The sequence below is a fragment of the Ochotona curzoniae genome, unplaced genomic scaffold, assembly GCF_017591425.1.
Source record: "Ochotona curzoniae isolate NIBS_2020 unplaced genomic scaffold, NIBS_Ocur_1.0 contig_2688, whole genome shotgun sequence".
Classification (NCBI taxonomy): Eukaryota; Metazoa; Chordata; class Mammalia; order Lagomorpha; family Ochotonidae; genus Ochotona; species Ochotona curzoniae.
The window spans coordinates 7217968-7231792 of record NW_024465553.1 but is presented as its reverse complement, the minus strand read 5'-3'; the positions used below and the strand labels follow the sequence as shown (position 1 = coordinate 7231792).

Below are 13825 nucleotides of genomic sequence, written 5' to 3'. Positions count from 1 at the left end.
AGGGACCTGCATTTAGGCTTTCATTCTTTCCTTGATCTTTAGGTTCTCCTTTTCTTTGTGATACAAGATTGAGTTGTAGAATAAGAATTGTAGCAGGAACTTCTATTGTTTTTAGGTAAAACTAATGGCAGAATTATCCTTAGAAACACCCACTTGACCATGACGTAGAAAGTCTGAGCCAGAGTTTGACTGTTTCTGTATAAATAGAGCGGACAGCTTTCCCGCGTTGTCCGTTATGATCATGAAATCCTAGTGGTCCGTCTTTCTTTCCTCTTTGCACCTCATCCACGCACCCTTCACGAATTCGGAACTCAGCTGGAGCTGGACTCCGGCAATTAAATTCCAGCAGGTGGCTGTAGGGACCTGAGAAGACCTCTGGGTAAGCACTGGGTCTTGGAGCAGGAGCCTCAGGGGGCCTAGAAGGCTTTCCTCACCACAAGGGGGAAGGAAGGGACCACACTGTAGTGTAGCAAGTGAAACCTGCAACACAGGGCCCCCGTGTGGGCTGCTTCCAGTCCCGGCTACTCCACCTGCCATCCAGCTCCTGGCTTCTGCCCTAGAAAGCAGCCTTGGGCGCCTGCACTCACACGGGAGACTTGGGCAGCATTCTTGGTCCAGCCCTGGTCATTGAGTGAACCAACAGAAGCAAAACCAACTGATCTCTCTAACTGCATTTCAAATAAATAAAGAAATCTTAAAGGGAAGTTGGGGAGAAGGGGCGAGCAGGACCCTGCACACACTGACCTGGGACCTCTCAGTCCTGGCTGAGTCAGTCCTGGCCCAGCAACCTCGCAGCCCACCCCTCCCACTGCAACCACCCCAGCTCCTCTGCTTCCTGTTGCTGAGGGGCGGGGTAGAGGGGAGGAGGCTGCGCCCACCTTTCCACACCGGAAGTGCTGGTTTCAGAGGTGCCTGAAGCAATCAGACCTTCCCTCTGGGGTGGTGCCCGGCCTGGCTCTGGGGAGCCTAGCCCTGCACAGATGTGGCTTCCTTCCTGCTGGGAGGACCAGTGGGCCCCTCCCAGTGGCCGGTCCCACCCGCCTTGGGGCTCCTGGAGGCGGCTTCCGTACACAGTCAACCACCCAGGGAACCCGCTGCTCTAGGAGGCTGCCCCCAGATCGCTCTCTCAGTCCCTGAAATGGGGCCAGTAATCCCTCCCCAACAGGTGACGTCACGACAGACTAGGACCCAGGGCAGAAGGTGGCCAATGCCGTGCTCAGTGCAGCCCAGGCCGCCCCTGCTCCTGTAGCACAGGACCTGCCAGGCAGGTCCAGCTTAGACGCAGGAAGCCTCCCCACACTTCCTAGACAACAGAAGAACACAAAAGGAAAGTCGATTCTACCGTGGGCCACTTGCCTCCACGTGACCAATGCCACACTGCCTGGGTGAGAGGCTGGCTGCTGATCTGGCCTGGAAAGGAGCAGGTGATGGCTGAGTGCTCGGTCCCTTACACCCACGTTCTGCCTGTGTCATTGTAGGCACTGGGAGTAGACCAGAGGACAGAGGATCTCTGCCTTTCAAATACAGACACACTAAACACAACAGAACACAAAGTCTAACTTAAAGGTTACAAGCCTGCCTCTGTGGAGCCAGAAGCTGGAGCATGGAGCTAGCAGGACAGGAAGCAGATTCCAGCGGCACCGACGGCGGCCACTCTGCCCCCTCAGCCTTCTGGCCGACCCAGGAGCCCTGCCCCGAAGGGCAGGATGCCCCGCCCTCTGCTGCCCAGGCCGATGGTGGGGCTGGGGCGAGTCCTCTGGCTGGGCAGCGCCCTGCATGCTGGTGCCCTTCTCCAGGATCTGTTCCCCTCTACCACCACCACCCCAACCACTGCCCCGCATCTCCTCTCCTCAACCCACTGTGGGCCACCTGCTCTGAAACCTTGCAGGTGCTGGGCACCTCTCTGGACCCACTCACATGACAATTAGCTACCGCCACCACCATCCCACACATCCACCACCCACCTGATCCACTTCCTGCCAAGCCGCCACCACCTACTGTCCCACCTACTGTCCCACCTACTGAGCCCCAGCCTCAGCCTGGGAACAGCTCCCCCTGGAACAGGTCAGGTTGGGCAAAGCTCTAGGCCCCTCACCTCCCCTTATCAGGCTGGTCTCAGAACCCCCAGCCCCTCCAGACCCTACCATCTGTTCCCACTGCCCAACCCCGGCTCCCTCCCCACCCAGGTCACTCCCACCTTGGCCCTCAGGTTTTCTTTTGCTCAACTTTCCTCATTTTCCATCCTCAGGACAAGCAGTCCCCAGGGGAAGGGGGGCAGTGCAGACGCCTTAGCAGGGACCAAGACTTCATTACCACCCTACCCCAGCCCCATCACCCCACACCAGCTACTCCGGGATGGAGGGCCCCGCCACCGCCACCAGCAAGCTCTCCGAAAGCCTCACCCTGTGCACACACAAGGCTGCAGCGTCCAGCTCACCTGGTTGCTTCCCACCCCACTTGAGCCATGGGAACAAGGACGAGGCATCAAGAAAACAGCCTTGACCCTGGCCAGCCACTCGCATGCTGGGGGCCCAAAGGCTCCAGGGACTTCCACTCAGGAGCAGTGAAGGAGATAAAGGGAAAGACTGCTGGCTGGCGATGACCCCAGCCAAGAGACCACAATGCCGGGGGCAGATCCCACTGCAGGAGCCTCACGCGATTGTCCAACATAAGCACAGGGCCCCGAGCCGCACACACAAGGGGCCATTCACCAGGAAGGCAGGCAAGGACCTCCACGGGCCACGCCGATGAGAGGGAACACAAGTTCTCAAAACACACGTGCCCTCCGGCCCGGCTGGTGACTCCCCACTGGGACCTCTTCAATGTGGCCTTGTTGAGGCATGTGGCACCAGGCGGGCAGCGGCTTCCGACATGCCCAGCAAGCAGGCACCCCCAGAGGGTGGGACAACGAGTGTGTCTGATTTTCCTTCCATTTCCTAAATTTGCAAAGAGAAACTGTTCTTTATAAGCAAGAGTTTTAGTTTTCTTAAAAATGCAAGGCACAAGGAGACAGTCCTGCATTTTAACTTGAAGAGCCAACGTGGCGCAGTACGGAAGCCTGAGGCCAGCTCCACCTGCAGCGTCCACCGAGCACTGTCCCTCCAGCCACCAGAGCAGGCACGAAGCAAGCCGGGGTGGGCTGGGCCCTGTGGAGCAGTGGATTAGACCACAGCTCAGAACACAGCAACTCACATCGGAGTGCCTGGTTCAAGTCCAAGCTACTTCCCATCTGTGATCCAGCTCCCTGCTAACAATGCCGCTGGAGGCAGGGGACAAAGGCCCACGTGCCCTGCCAGCCCTGTGGGCGGCCTCGGTGGAACTGCTGGCTTCAGCCTGGCCCACACTTGGCTCATGCTGGCATCTGGGGACGTGACCCAGGGGATGAAAGACCTCTGTCTCTCCAACTTTCAAATAAAGAAATCTCAAAACAAAACAACAAAAATCTCCCCACGGAGAAGACAGGGCTGGGGGCCTTGAATGCCGTTCGCACCAACGATGCCCAAAGTGTTACTTCCTTCCATTCATATTTTTTGACAAAAGTCGCTGTTTCACACAAACCAAGCTGCACATTTCTAAAGATAGCCTCATTTCCAGTGGCCAGCCCACGATTAACAAACACAATGACCACAGGAGGCTCAAGGCCAAGGGCCAAAGTCACAGGCGCTGTGCTGCCAGGCAAGGAAGTCTGGTGAGAAGATTACCAGAAGTAATACGTGTGCTCACACGCGTGTAAATGCATACACGTGTGTGCACACACACAGCAAATGTCTAGACATAAAACTGGGGACTAACAGATTAACCTTCAGGAAGGGACAGAAGACCTGGGGACCTCCTCAATGCTTCCTACCGGGACCCGTGTCATGGCGCAGGGGGTTACGCTCTGCCTGCGCCTCCTGCATCCCCATCAGAGCCCCATTTCATGTCCCAGCGGCTCCACTTTGGATCCAGCTCCCTGCTGAAGCACCTGGGAGAGCAGCAGGGGATGGCCCGAGTCCTTGGGTCCCCGCACCCAAGGGGGAGACAACAACGGAGTTCCCAGCTCCCGGCTTCAGCCGACACCTCGCTGCTGTGGACCCGTGGGGAGTGAACCAGCGAACGAGCGGGCTCTCTCCCCACAGAATACTCCACCTCCCAACACATCGACTGAAAGAAAGGCCTCGAGCAAACAGAACATTCACACGTGTTCATGGTTTTCTTAAGATTTGTTGGAAAGGCAGATTTATAGAGGGAAGCAGAGACAGAAATCCATCCACTGATTCACTCCCCAAGTGGCTGCAATGGTTGGAGCTGAGCCGATCCAAAGGCAGGAGCTTCCTCCAAGTCTCCCACACGGGTACACGGTCCCAAAGCTTTGGGCCGTCCTCCATTGCTTTCCCAGGCCACAAGCAGGGAGCTGGATGGGAAGTGGGGCAGCCAGGACATGAACTGACGCCCATATGGGATCCCGGCACATGCTAGGCAAGGGCTTTAGCCACTATGCTACAGCTCTGGGCACCAAAGTATATTCTGAACAGCAGGTCCACAACTGTCCTTTGCTACTTTATTTATTATTAATTCTTCAAAGCATTAGAGGAAAAAGGAAAAGAACGCTGAGAAGATGAGGCAACGCTAAGCTGTATTTACTTTGTAAGAGAAAGAACAAACTTCCGGGCACCCCGGCTCTGGCCCTTGCCGGAGCAGGAGACAGAGCACAGAGGCCGCAACGGGCCAATGAAGCCCCCTTGGGATGCTCTTGCACTCCCAGCCCGGCCACCCCCGGCATCCGGCTTCGTGCCCATGCCCTTGACTTGCCTGAGTGAGAGCCAGCCTGGCAGCTGCTGCCCCGGGCCAGGGTCCTACCACACTGCACGCTACATCACCCCGTGCCGGATGAAGCTCCCAGCCTCGGGTGTCTCATTACAGCAATCACCAAGAGACAGACACCAGCCCTAACCACTGGGAGGAACAGCAGGGCTGCAGGTGCCCGGGCGGGGCACAGTGGTGAAAGACAGATCCAAGGAACCCCCCCCGCCCCTTGGCCTACCGGGCCCTCAGCTTTCTTTGCAGGCTAGCTGGCCAATGCATACCCAATGACATCACACTCCAGGCTCTGGACAGAACACAGGAACCACAGTCTAAACCCAGCATTTAATCTGCACACGTATATAAGAAAGAGATGAAAAAGATCCTAGCTAATGCTAGCGGAACAAGCATCGTGTGGCCGGGCACAGCGACAGCCAGGAACTCTGGCCTCTGCAGGTGCCCTGCTGTGGGGGCTTATCCTGGAGCCAATGCCCACCTTGGATGGACCAGCCTGCTGCCCTGTACGACAGATGCTGAGCAGCCTGTGGCTCTTTTCAAGGTCCTGTCCAACATGCCTGGCCCCCTGTGGTCAGTGCCTCAACACAGCGTCCTTCCTGTCCTTGCCTAGGGACTCCACAGGAGCCCAAAGCAGGACAGACAGGGAGCTCTGACCCCAGGGGCCACGCCAGCCGTGCCTCCTCTGAAGCAGACTGACAGGCCCTGCTACCCTGGGCCGTAGGAAGAAAGGGCCAGTCGGGCAGCAGGACAGTCTCCTGGCAGACAAGACCCGGGGCCAGGCGGCAAGGCTGGAAACAGGGAGTCCACAGTCACAGACTTCACACCCAGTCCTCGCAGCCTGCAGGCCTCCTTTGCAGAGGGGAGGCCCGGCAGCCACTGCTCCCTCTGGCAAAAACTTCTCAAACTTTCCTTCACAACAATTGCCAATGCTATTGGCACCCTGAGGTTGGGGCGAAGGCAGGAAATGCAATTGTGCCTACAGCAAGCGCGCAAAGACCTAAAACACAACACGGAAGCAGTAAAAAGGCCCCCAGGGAGATTGTGTCCGCGCCAGGGCCCAAAGCATCCCTCTCTACTCGCCACCTGTTTGTCTTCCAGCCTGTTTATAAAAGCATGCATTATTCTCACGGTGAGAACAAACTTTCTTTTACCAAATGTTGGAAGGCAAACACACACACACACACACACACACACACACACACACACACACACACACACACACACACACACACACACACACACACACACACACACACACACACACACACACACACACACACACACACACACACACACACACACACACACACACACACACACACACACACACACACACACACACACACCCCACCCCCCGGCTCAGCAGCCAAACGAAATCCCAGAACGCATGTGCCTTGCCGGCCTCTCCCAGACAGACTACACCAAGCCAGGGTCCACCCCAGGGCGGGCAGCAAGGACACTCATGCGACAGAGGGAGGCCCGGCTGCAGGTCCTCTCTCCCACCTAGCAGCCTGTTGGACCCTGAGCTGCACGGGCCATTTGTCTTCCCAGTGAGTCAGCCCAGCTTCCGACAGCTCTCCATCACGTGTGAGAGCATCAGCGTGCCTCTCAGGAAGGCCCACACAGCTGCGGCAGGTGTCCGGCCCCTTGAGCCAGGCCGAGCACCTGGCACCTCCCTGGCCAATCCTTGACTGCTCCCTGCACAACTGCAGGTGGAGGACACTCACTCCACCTCTTAGCTCCCAGGGCCAAAGACCACGAAGGCCACCAGAGATTCTGCGTGGACCTTCCAGGGAACTGGGGGAAGCTTTCACACGGCTTTCCCCACATTCACCCCACCTGTCCCAGGACCAAGTCCTGCACACTCCTCAGGCCACACGCTGAGGACCACCGCCCCTGCACACACCTGTCCCGCTCCCAGCCCTCCTCTCCTTCAACCTTCAAACAGCCCCTCCACAGAGACGATCCAAAGACACACACCCTAAGCCAGCACGGTGCCCCTTGCAGGCAGCCCCCTCCCGGCCCCACACAGCTCCAAGAATGCTTGCTGGGCAGAGCCAGGCGCCACGGGGGCCCGACCTTACACAGTACAAGTGGCACACCTCAGTGCTGGTGCTGGGAGGCATGGGCTGGCGGCCCTCACCTGGTAGTAGGTCTTGATGTTCCTCACCAGGATGGTCAGGTTCTGGATGCGAAGGTTCACGTCATTGTTGACGTGCTTGTTGATGCGCTGGTTCGTGGGCCGGGGGTCTCTAGAAGGGAGAGGGCAGATCAGAATTCGCACCTCGCGTGGGCCAGCCGACAGGGCACCTCAAGTCAGATCCCAACTGCGCCACAGCCAGGCCAGCAGCCCCCAGCCCTCAGCCCGTACCCCCAGCCCACGCCACAGCCAGGCCGGCAGCCCGCACCCCTAGGCCAGCAGCTCACGCCCGCAGCCCGCAGCCCGGGACCCCAGCCCCCAGCCCGCACCGCTCCCTGTTAGCAGCCCCAGAAAGGACAACCACATGTCAATCAACCCTGTATAACAACCCATAACCTACTACAGCTGCAACTCAAAGAGGACAGGACGCTGAACCAGGCAACGAAGTGACACCAGGACAGGCGCCTCTGTCAACCTCACGGTCGACTGAAATCTTAATTCTCTCACCCACCCCGACACCCCAACTGGCCCAGGCACAACTGTGCCACCACATCCACTCCCAGAGCTGCGGAGTCCCAGCATGTCCTGCAGGAAATCCAAACCTCACGTCTCCCACCGGCGGGCACCCCGAAGCCCACGTGGGGTGATGGGACAGCTTCCATCACCTGCGGAGGGACATGGCTGTGGGTTCTCAGCTGCAGGTGACCGCCCTGGAGCATGGGGCCTTTCTCTTCCTCACCAGGGCTGCTCCCATCCAGTCTGGGACCGCCAGTCACCCCAGCCCTGGTAGAGAGGGAATGAGCCTCCCTGGGCTGCAGCAGAGGCCGGGGGAGGTGGGGGAGGACAATGTCCTTCAATGGCCTGAGCCATGGTGACCAGAAATTAACACGCAGGGGAACTAAATACCCTGCAAATCAGAATCATTTCCAGTGCTGCTGTGAGAGTACTTTGAATGGACAACACAAGCTGCTTCAGGTCAAGCCACAGAGCAAGCTCCTGACAGGGGCACCCGAGGCCTCACAGGCCCATGGGCACTTTGGGGCAGGGCACAGCATCACTCGCCAGCCTTCAAACTAAGGGCCACTCACTCCTGGACGAAGTTGTCAGTCCGCTGGCCGGGAGTCTCCAGCTACGGCTGCTCCGGGCATCACCCAGTCCCACACCTGCCTGGGCATCCTGGGAGGCACGCCATGTGTCCCTACACACAGCACAGCTCAAGACGCACTCAGGGCCTACTGTGCTTCTATGGAAGTCTGACATGAGAGCTCTACAAGGGGGCCAGGAGCGGCTACCCTCACTCGCCCCCGCTGGCCACCTCTTTGGGGTAACAACACTGCAAACAGCCTCGCTGGGTCCCGAGCCATCAGGCAGACCACAGCATTCGCAGGTCCTCCTAAGGAGGCAGGTCATCCAGGCACAAACCCGAAGTCCCCAGCGCAGGGAAGGAAGACACAGGCCAGTCCTCATTCGGCCAGCACCCCCACGCTCCAGGCGGCCTGCTCCCCAGTGGGCCAGGTGCTCAGGCCTCAGGGCACTGGGGTGCAGAGTGCCCGGAGCCTCCCGCAGCTGCAGCTGCTCCCACCCTCGCAAAGCCCAGGACCTCCTCATCTTCACTCAACAGCACCTGCCCCCTCAGCCCTGACTCAGGTGCCCCGAGTACAAGCAGGGCTCCAGGTGGGAAGTGGAGCAACTGGGATGTGAATCAGCACCCATATGGGATCCCAGTGCATGCAAGGTGAAGATTTAACTGCTAGGCTATCACGCTGGGCCCTACAAGCATGCTCTTAGCTAACCTTCCCCCAAACCAACAAACGACCGCCCCTTGTTGCAGACCAGGAATTCCAGGCTAAGAGGTCCCTTCGGGACGGGACCTGTAAGTGGTGCACTGGGAATCGGGTATTGGCATGGGGCCTCTCCAAGGAAGTGGAACTCCCAGGAGCACTACCAGCCAGGCCTGCTAGGGTCATACTCCTATGACATCTGCCAGCATCCAGCTGGCTCTGAAATGTTGGTGCCACACCTCTTATCGGAGCAGCAGCAACGCTGTGGGCGGGACATGCCCACTGCCCAGAGCTTATCAAAGCCGGCAAGCAGCACCCGCGGGGACACACGACGGGACAGCGAGCACACACCTGCTGGCCTGCCACAGCGGCACACAGGAAAGCCTAGGAGAGCCAGGGTGGGTGCCAGAGTCCACTGTGGCCTGAGACCTCGCTGGGCTCGAAGGGAGGGGGCGGTGAGGACTCTGGCATCTACATCCCTCATGGGAGTGCTGGGTCTGAGTCAAACCTTGGTGGCCAGCCCCAGCTCCCTGCTAAGGCAAACCCTAGTACTCAAGGACCCCAGCATCCAGGAGGGAGAAGAGGGTGGGATCCGGGTTCCGAGCTTCGGTCTGGTCCAGCCCTGGCATTTGGGAGTGGCCCAGAGTAACGGAGATGGTTCTCATTCAAATAAAACGAAATCATGATTAAAACTTCTCACATGGAGAGAAGGGTGGAAAAAAAAACACTCAGCAGGCTCCTCCTTCCCAACAGCACCCCCTCCTCCCGGATGGGGGTGAAGGACAGACCCTGTCACAGGGCAGGCCCTGAGCCCCTTCAACCGTTCCAGCACTTTACAGGGGTCCCCCAACCCCACCCTGAGGGTGCAAATCCAGGCTGGCTGCTTCTGCCACCCACGCCAAAACTGGGGTTCTCCCTTTAAAAACAAATCTTACTTCTTAAAATCTATTCATTTACTTACTTGAAAAGCAGAGTAACTAAGAGAGGTGGCAGGGGACTGAACACTCGGCCAACCATTGCTACTTTCGCATGCACACGAGCAGGGAACGGAGCGGAAAGTAGAGCAATCAGGACAGGAAGTGGCACCTGCACTGGGATGCCAGCGCTGCAGCCGGAGGCTTAACCCAGGGCCCACGGTGCCAGAACACAGCCCCCTCTCCTGTAAGTTTTAGAGAGAGAGCCTCCTCAAGAGTCAATTCCTCCCCATGTCCACACCGGGTGACAGGTGAGCACGATTTCCCAAGCAGCTCAGAGCACCCCACTTCTTCCTCCTCCTGCAGGGTCCTCCCTTTGGGCAGCCCCCAACACCCACCCATAACCTAGGCCTCTCCCAGAGGGGCCAGCACCCGTTGTTTCCAAGGGTCCACGGGGAGGGCAGCCACCCTTGCTTGCATTTCTCAAAGGAGAAGCCGCCCAGGCCTTCCTGGTTTACCAGCAAGTGGTAAACGCTCCAGGAATTCCAAAGGTCAGAGAAGAACGGGGGAAACAGGCCCTAGGCTTTTGTTCTTGCCTGCGCTGGGTACTGAAGCTGAATGGGCAGGCCTGGCTGGCGCTGCTTTCCTTAATTAAACAGTCCCAGGCTGGACTTCTCCCAGGGCCAGCCGCTGCCCCCACGGAACCAAGTCATGAAGGGTCTCCCTAGCATGGTGTGGGGTGGGACTTGGGGAGTTCCAGAGTGACCACCTGCTGAGAAGCGGCCCCAACCTCTTCCCACCCACCTGCTGATCAAACACAGAAAAGGCCCCAGCGCCAACAGAAACACAAAGTGTTCCCAGGAGACTCTTTTACAACAGGCCTTTCTGAGTAAGCGTCCACTAAATCCACTTTCTGGATCCATCTCAAGCCCTCCTCTTCCTCCAGGGACTAGAAGTCTGACACCTTGGTTCCTCGCAGGTGACCCCACAGTGAGACACGCGTGGGGCTGAGCCCAGAGAACACGGGGCTGTTTTATTGTGCCCCCAGCGGTTTCACTGCCTTCCCCGCAGCCTGAGAGTTAAACCCAGAACACGCCATCTCCGCGGGGACAGCTGTCAATCAGACAGGCTCTGCAGAGCTCAACAGCAGCAGGGCAGGATATGGTCACAAACACACACCAGCTAGGGCGACTTCCACCAGGACCCTAAGACTCCTGGCTTGGCTCCGGCAGGCGCCCACCTAAACCAACGACCCTCAACCCAGTTCACACGGCCGGCCGTAACCACCAGGAACAGGTGGCACCGACGCAAGGCGACTGGGAGCTGCCACCAGCAACCATCAAACCTACAGTGAAACTTTATCGTCACCCTCCAGTGCGCTGGGCCACCCGGCACTTCCCGTAACCAGACACTCCAAGACGGTTCAGTGCTTCCCCCACCTCCCACAAAAAGAAAGGGGACTTTTGCATTTCATCACCGTGCAAGCCACCGTACACCGCCCAGAGTCTAAACTCAATTGCACCGTCCACACCACGTGGATGAGACTCTCCGGTCCCAATTTCCATCACCAAACACAACAGCGCCTGAGAAAAGCCACCTTCCTGCTGACAACCCCCCTCGCCGCCTTCCAGCGCCCCCTTGCACCTGACGTCCCACGCTCTCCCGGCTTCCCAAGGGACCTGAAAACTTACATCTGCAGCATAATTTGGTTCAGCAAGATGCCGTCCACCAGGTCCATATACATGGTCAGGTTGTCCTGGGCGCCGCCTCCGAACGAGCCAAAAGTTTTCACCTGCGGAGAGGCGGAAGCGCAGGCGAGCAGGAGTCACCCTCCGCCCACCTCGCGCGGTCTCCCCCACCCGTACCCCTCCCCGCCAGGCAACAAACAGACGGGAGCCAGCAGAAGGAAAACTTCCTCGCACTTTCTTCAGGCCTCCCAGTGGGAGTGGGAAAAAAAAAACAAAATAAAGGGGCCTTTTCAACAAATTTCTCACGTCGCCAATCCATTGGAGAGTGGTGTGCCCAAACGCCGCGCCTCCTCACCCCCACCCATGCCAGCCACCCACCGGCTCGTCTCGGGGGCTCCAAAACTACACGAAGCTTCGGGGGGAGGGGGCGGCAAATGGGGTCCTTTTCGGAAGCCGTTCACCCCAGGGAGAGCCGGGAGCGCTCTAGGCGGCCCCGGGCGGGAACAGGTGTAACCGCTCAGCCCCCGGCCCCGGCCGCACGCACAGCCAGGCTCCAGAGTTGCAGGGCTCGGAGCGTCGCTCCCCCGACCCCGTGCCGGAGCCACTTGCTGCGTTCACCGCGTCCCGGGCCCCGAGGCGGGTCAGGGCTGCGGCGCCGCGGAAGACGAGCCGGTGCACACCAACAAAGGGGGCGGCGGAGTGGGGGCGCACTCACCCAGGTCACCAGCGGGCTCTGCAGGAAGAGCTCCATGAGCTCCGAGACGGTCACGTCCATGCCGAGGCTGCGCGCGCCGCTCCGCGCCCCGGGTCCCCCACGCGCGGCACAAAGCGGCGGCGGCGGCCCGCGCCGGGGAGACAAAGGCGGGGCGCGCGAGCCCACGTTCCGCGGCTCGGCGGCTCCGGCGGCTCCGGCGGCCCCGCGCCCCGCCCGGGGCTGGGGGAAGGGGAGGAACAATGCGGGCGGCCCCGCCCCTCGGCGGCCCGAGGCTCCGGGCGCGCCGCCTCGCGGTACCGGCCTGGGCGCCGGGGAGCCGGGGCGCAAGGGAGCGGGGAGCCGGGGAGCCGGGAGCCGGGGAGCCGGGAGCCGGGGAGCCGGGGAGCCGGGAGCCGGGGAGCCGGGAGCGCGGGAGCCGGGAGCCGGGAGCCGGGGCGCCGGGGAGCGCGGGAGCGCGGGAGCCGGGGAGCCGGGGGGCCCCTGCCCGGGGGCTCGGGGCCGCAGCCTTCCCACGCCAGCGGGTCCTAGCACGTGGCGCTGCCCTGCGCGCGGGCGTCAGCGGCGGGGGCCCGGGCGCCACGTGCGGGCGACGGTGCACGCCGGGTGCTGCAACGCCCCGGGCGCGCGGCAAAGGAGGGCACCCCAACTCCAGCCAACCCCACCCCCAGCCCGGGCGGCCGCACGCTCGGGGCGGGCGCGGCGCACAGCCAGCCCCGCGGCTCTTCCTGTCCCAGGCAGGTGCCGCGCGCGCAGCCGCAGCTGCCCAGGTGCCCGCCCGCGCCCCCCAGACGGTGCGCGGCGCGGGAAACGCCGGGGGTGGGAGGGGGTGTCCAGGACAGCTCGCGAGAATGTGGGTCGCGGGACCTAGGAGGAAACTTGGCGCGGAGTTCAGACCCCGTGTTGCGGACTGCCCGCCTTCCACGAGGCCACGCGGGAAGCCGAGGGTGCGCCCTCCCCCAGCCGCCCTAGCCGAGACACCTCTGTGCACCCCCCCACCCCTAAACCTCCAACAGCAATTTCCAAGATCCAGCCCCGGGTGCAGAGCAGCAGGAGGCATGAGAAAAACCTCAGCCACCCCCAAATCATAGATGGAAGGCAGGCCCAGGGACTGCGTGCAGGGGCGGGGCGAGAGCCGAGTCCCGAGTGCCAGGCAGGTGTCAGCGTGGTAGCAATTTCACACCGTGGCCCAGGCCTGGTGCAAGCCGCTTCCTAAGATTTGACCTATTCAACCCTTCAGGCCACGCTTCTCCTAAGTGCGTCGCCCGTGCAGGCTTGGCCCGAGGGAGCGCAGAGCTCGCAGGTATACAGCAGGCACTAAATGGCTGCGCTTCACCAACAGGAGCTGGCTCGGTCAGGTGTGTGTGTGACATCTGCTGGTGGTGTGTGGTATTACAGCTGTGGTCAAGGGGACCCTGGCGGAGAGTTAGGGGTCCCCGAAGGGAAGACAGACTAAACTGTGGTGACGAAGGGGCCTGGTTGTGTGCCAGCATTCATTGCAAGAGTCCCTTACCTGGGAAAGCAGTTAAGGATGACCCAAAGCCTTGGGACCCTGCACTAGCATGGGAGACTTGGAGGAGGCTCCTGACTCCTGGCTTTGGATCAGCTCAGCTCCAGCTGTTGTGGCCACTTAGGGAGTGAATCATTGGACGGAAAATCTTCTTCTCTCTCTTCCTCTCTGTATATTTGACTTTCCAATAAAAATAAATAAGTCTTCAAAAAAAAGCTTTGTCAGCAGGGACACACATTTGAGTCCTGGCTCTGCCACTTACTAGCAATGTGATTTGAAA

General features: G+C 60.0%; 1 protein-coding gene across 3 annotated transcripts in view; it reads right to left on the bottom strand.

The window, feature by feature from the left end:
• The window catches only part of CCDC88C (coiled-coil domain containing 88C), an 85523-nt gene extending 73342 nt beyond the window's left edge, over positions 1-12181 (bottom strand). For all 3 annotated transcript variants that reach the window (XM_040975155.1, XM_040975154.1, XM_040975156.1), the window contains exons 1-3: positions 12039-12181; positions 11327-11427; positions 6944-7052 (exon numbers count right to left, since the gene is read on the bottom strand). In XM_040975155.1, the coding sequence (XP_040831089.1) occupies positions 6944-7052; positions 11327-11427; positions 12039-12098 (270 nt within the window). In that variant the 5' untranslated portion in view covers positions 12099-12181. The remainder of the gene's footprint in view (positions 1-6943; positions 7053-11326; positions 11428-12038) is intronic.
• Positions 12182-13825: the final 1644 nt, after the last annotated feature.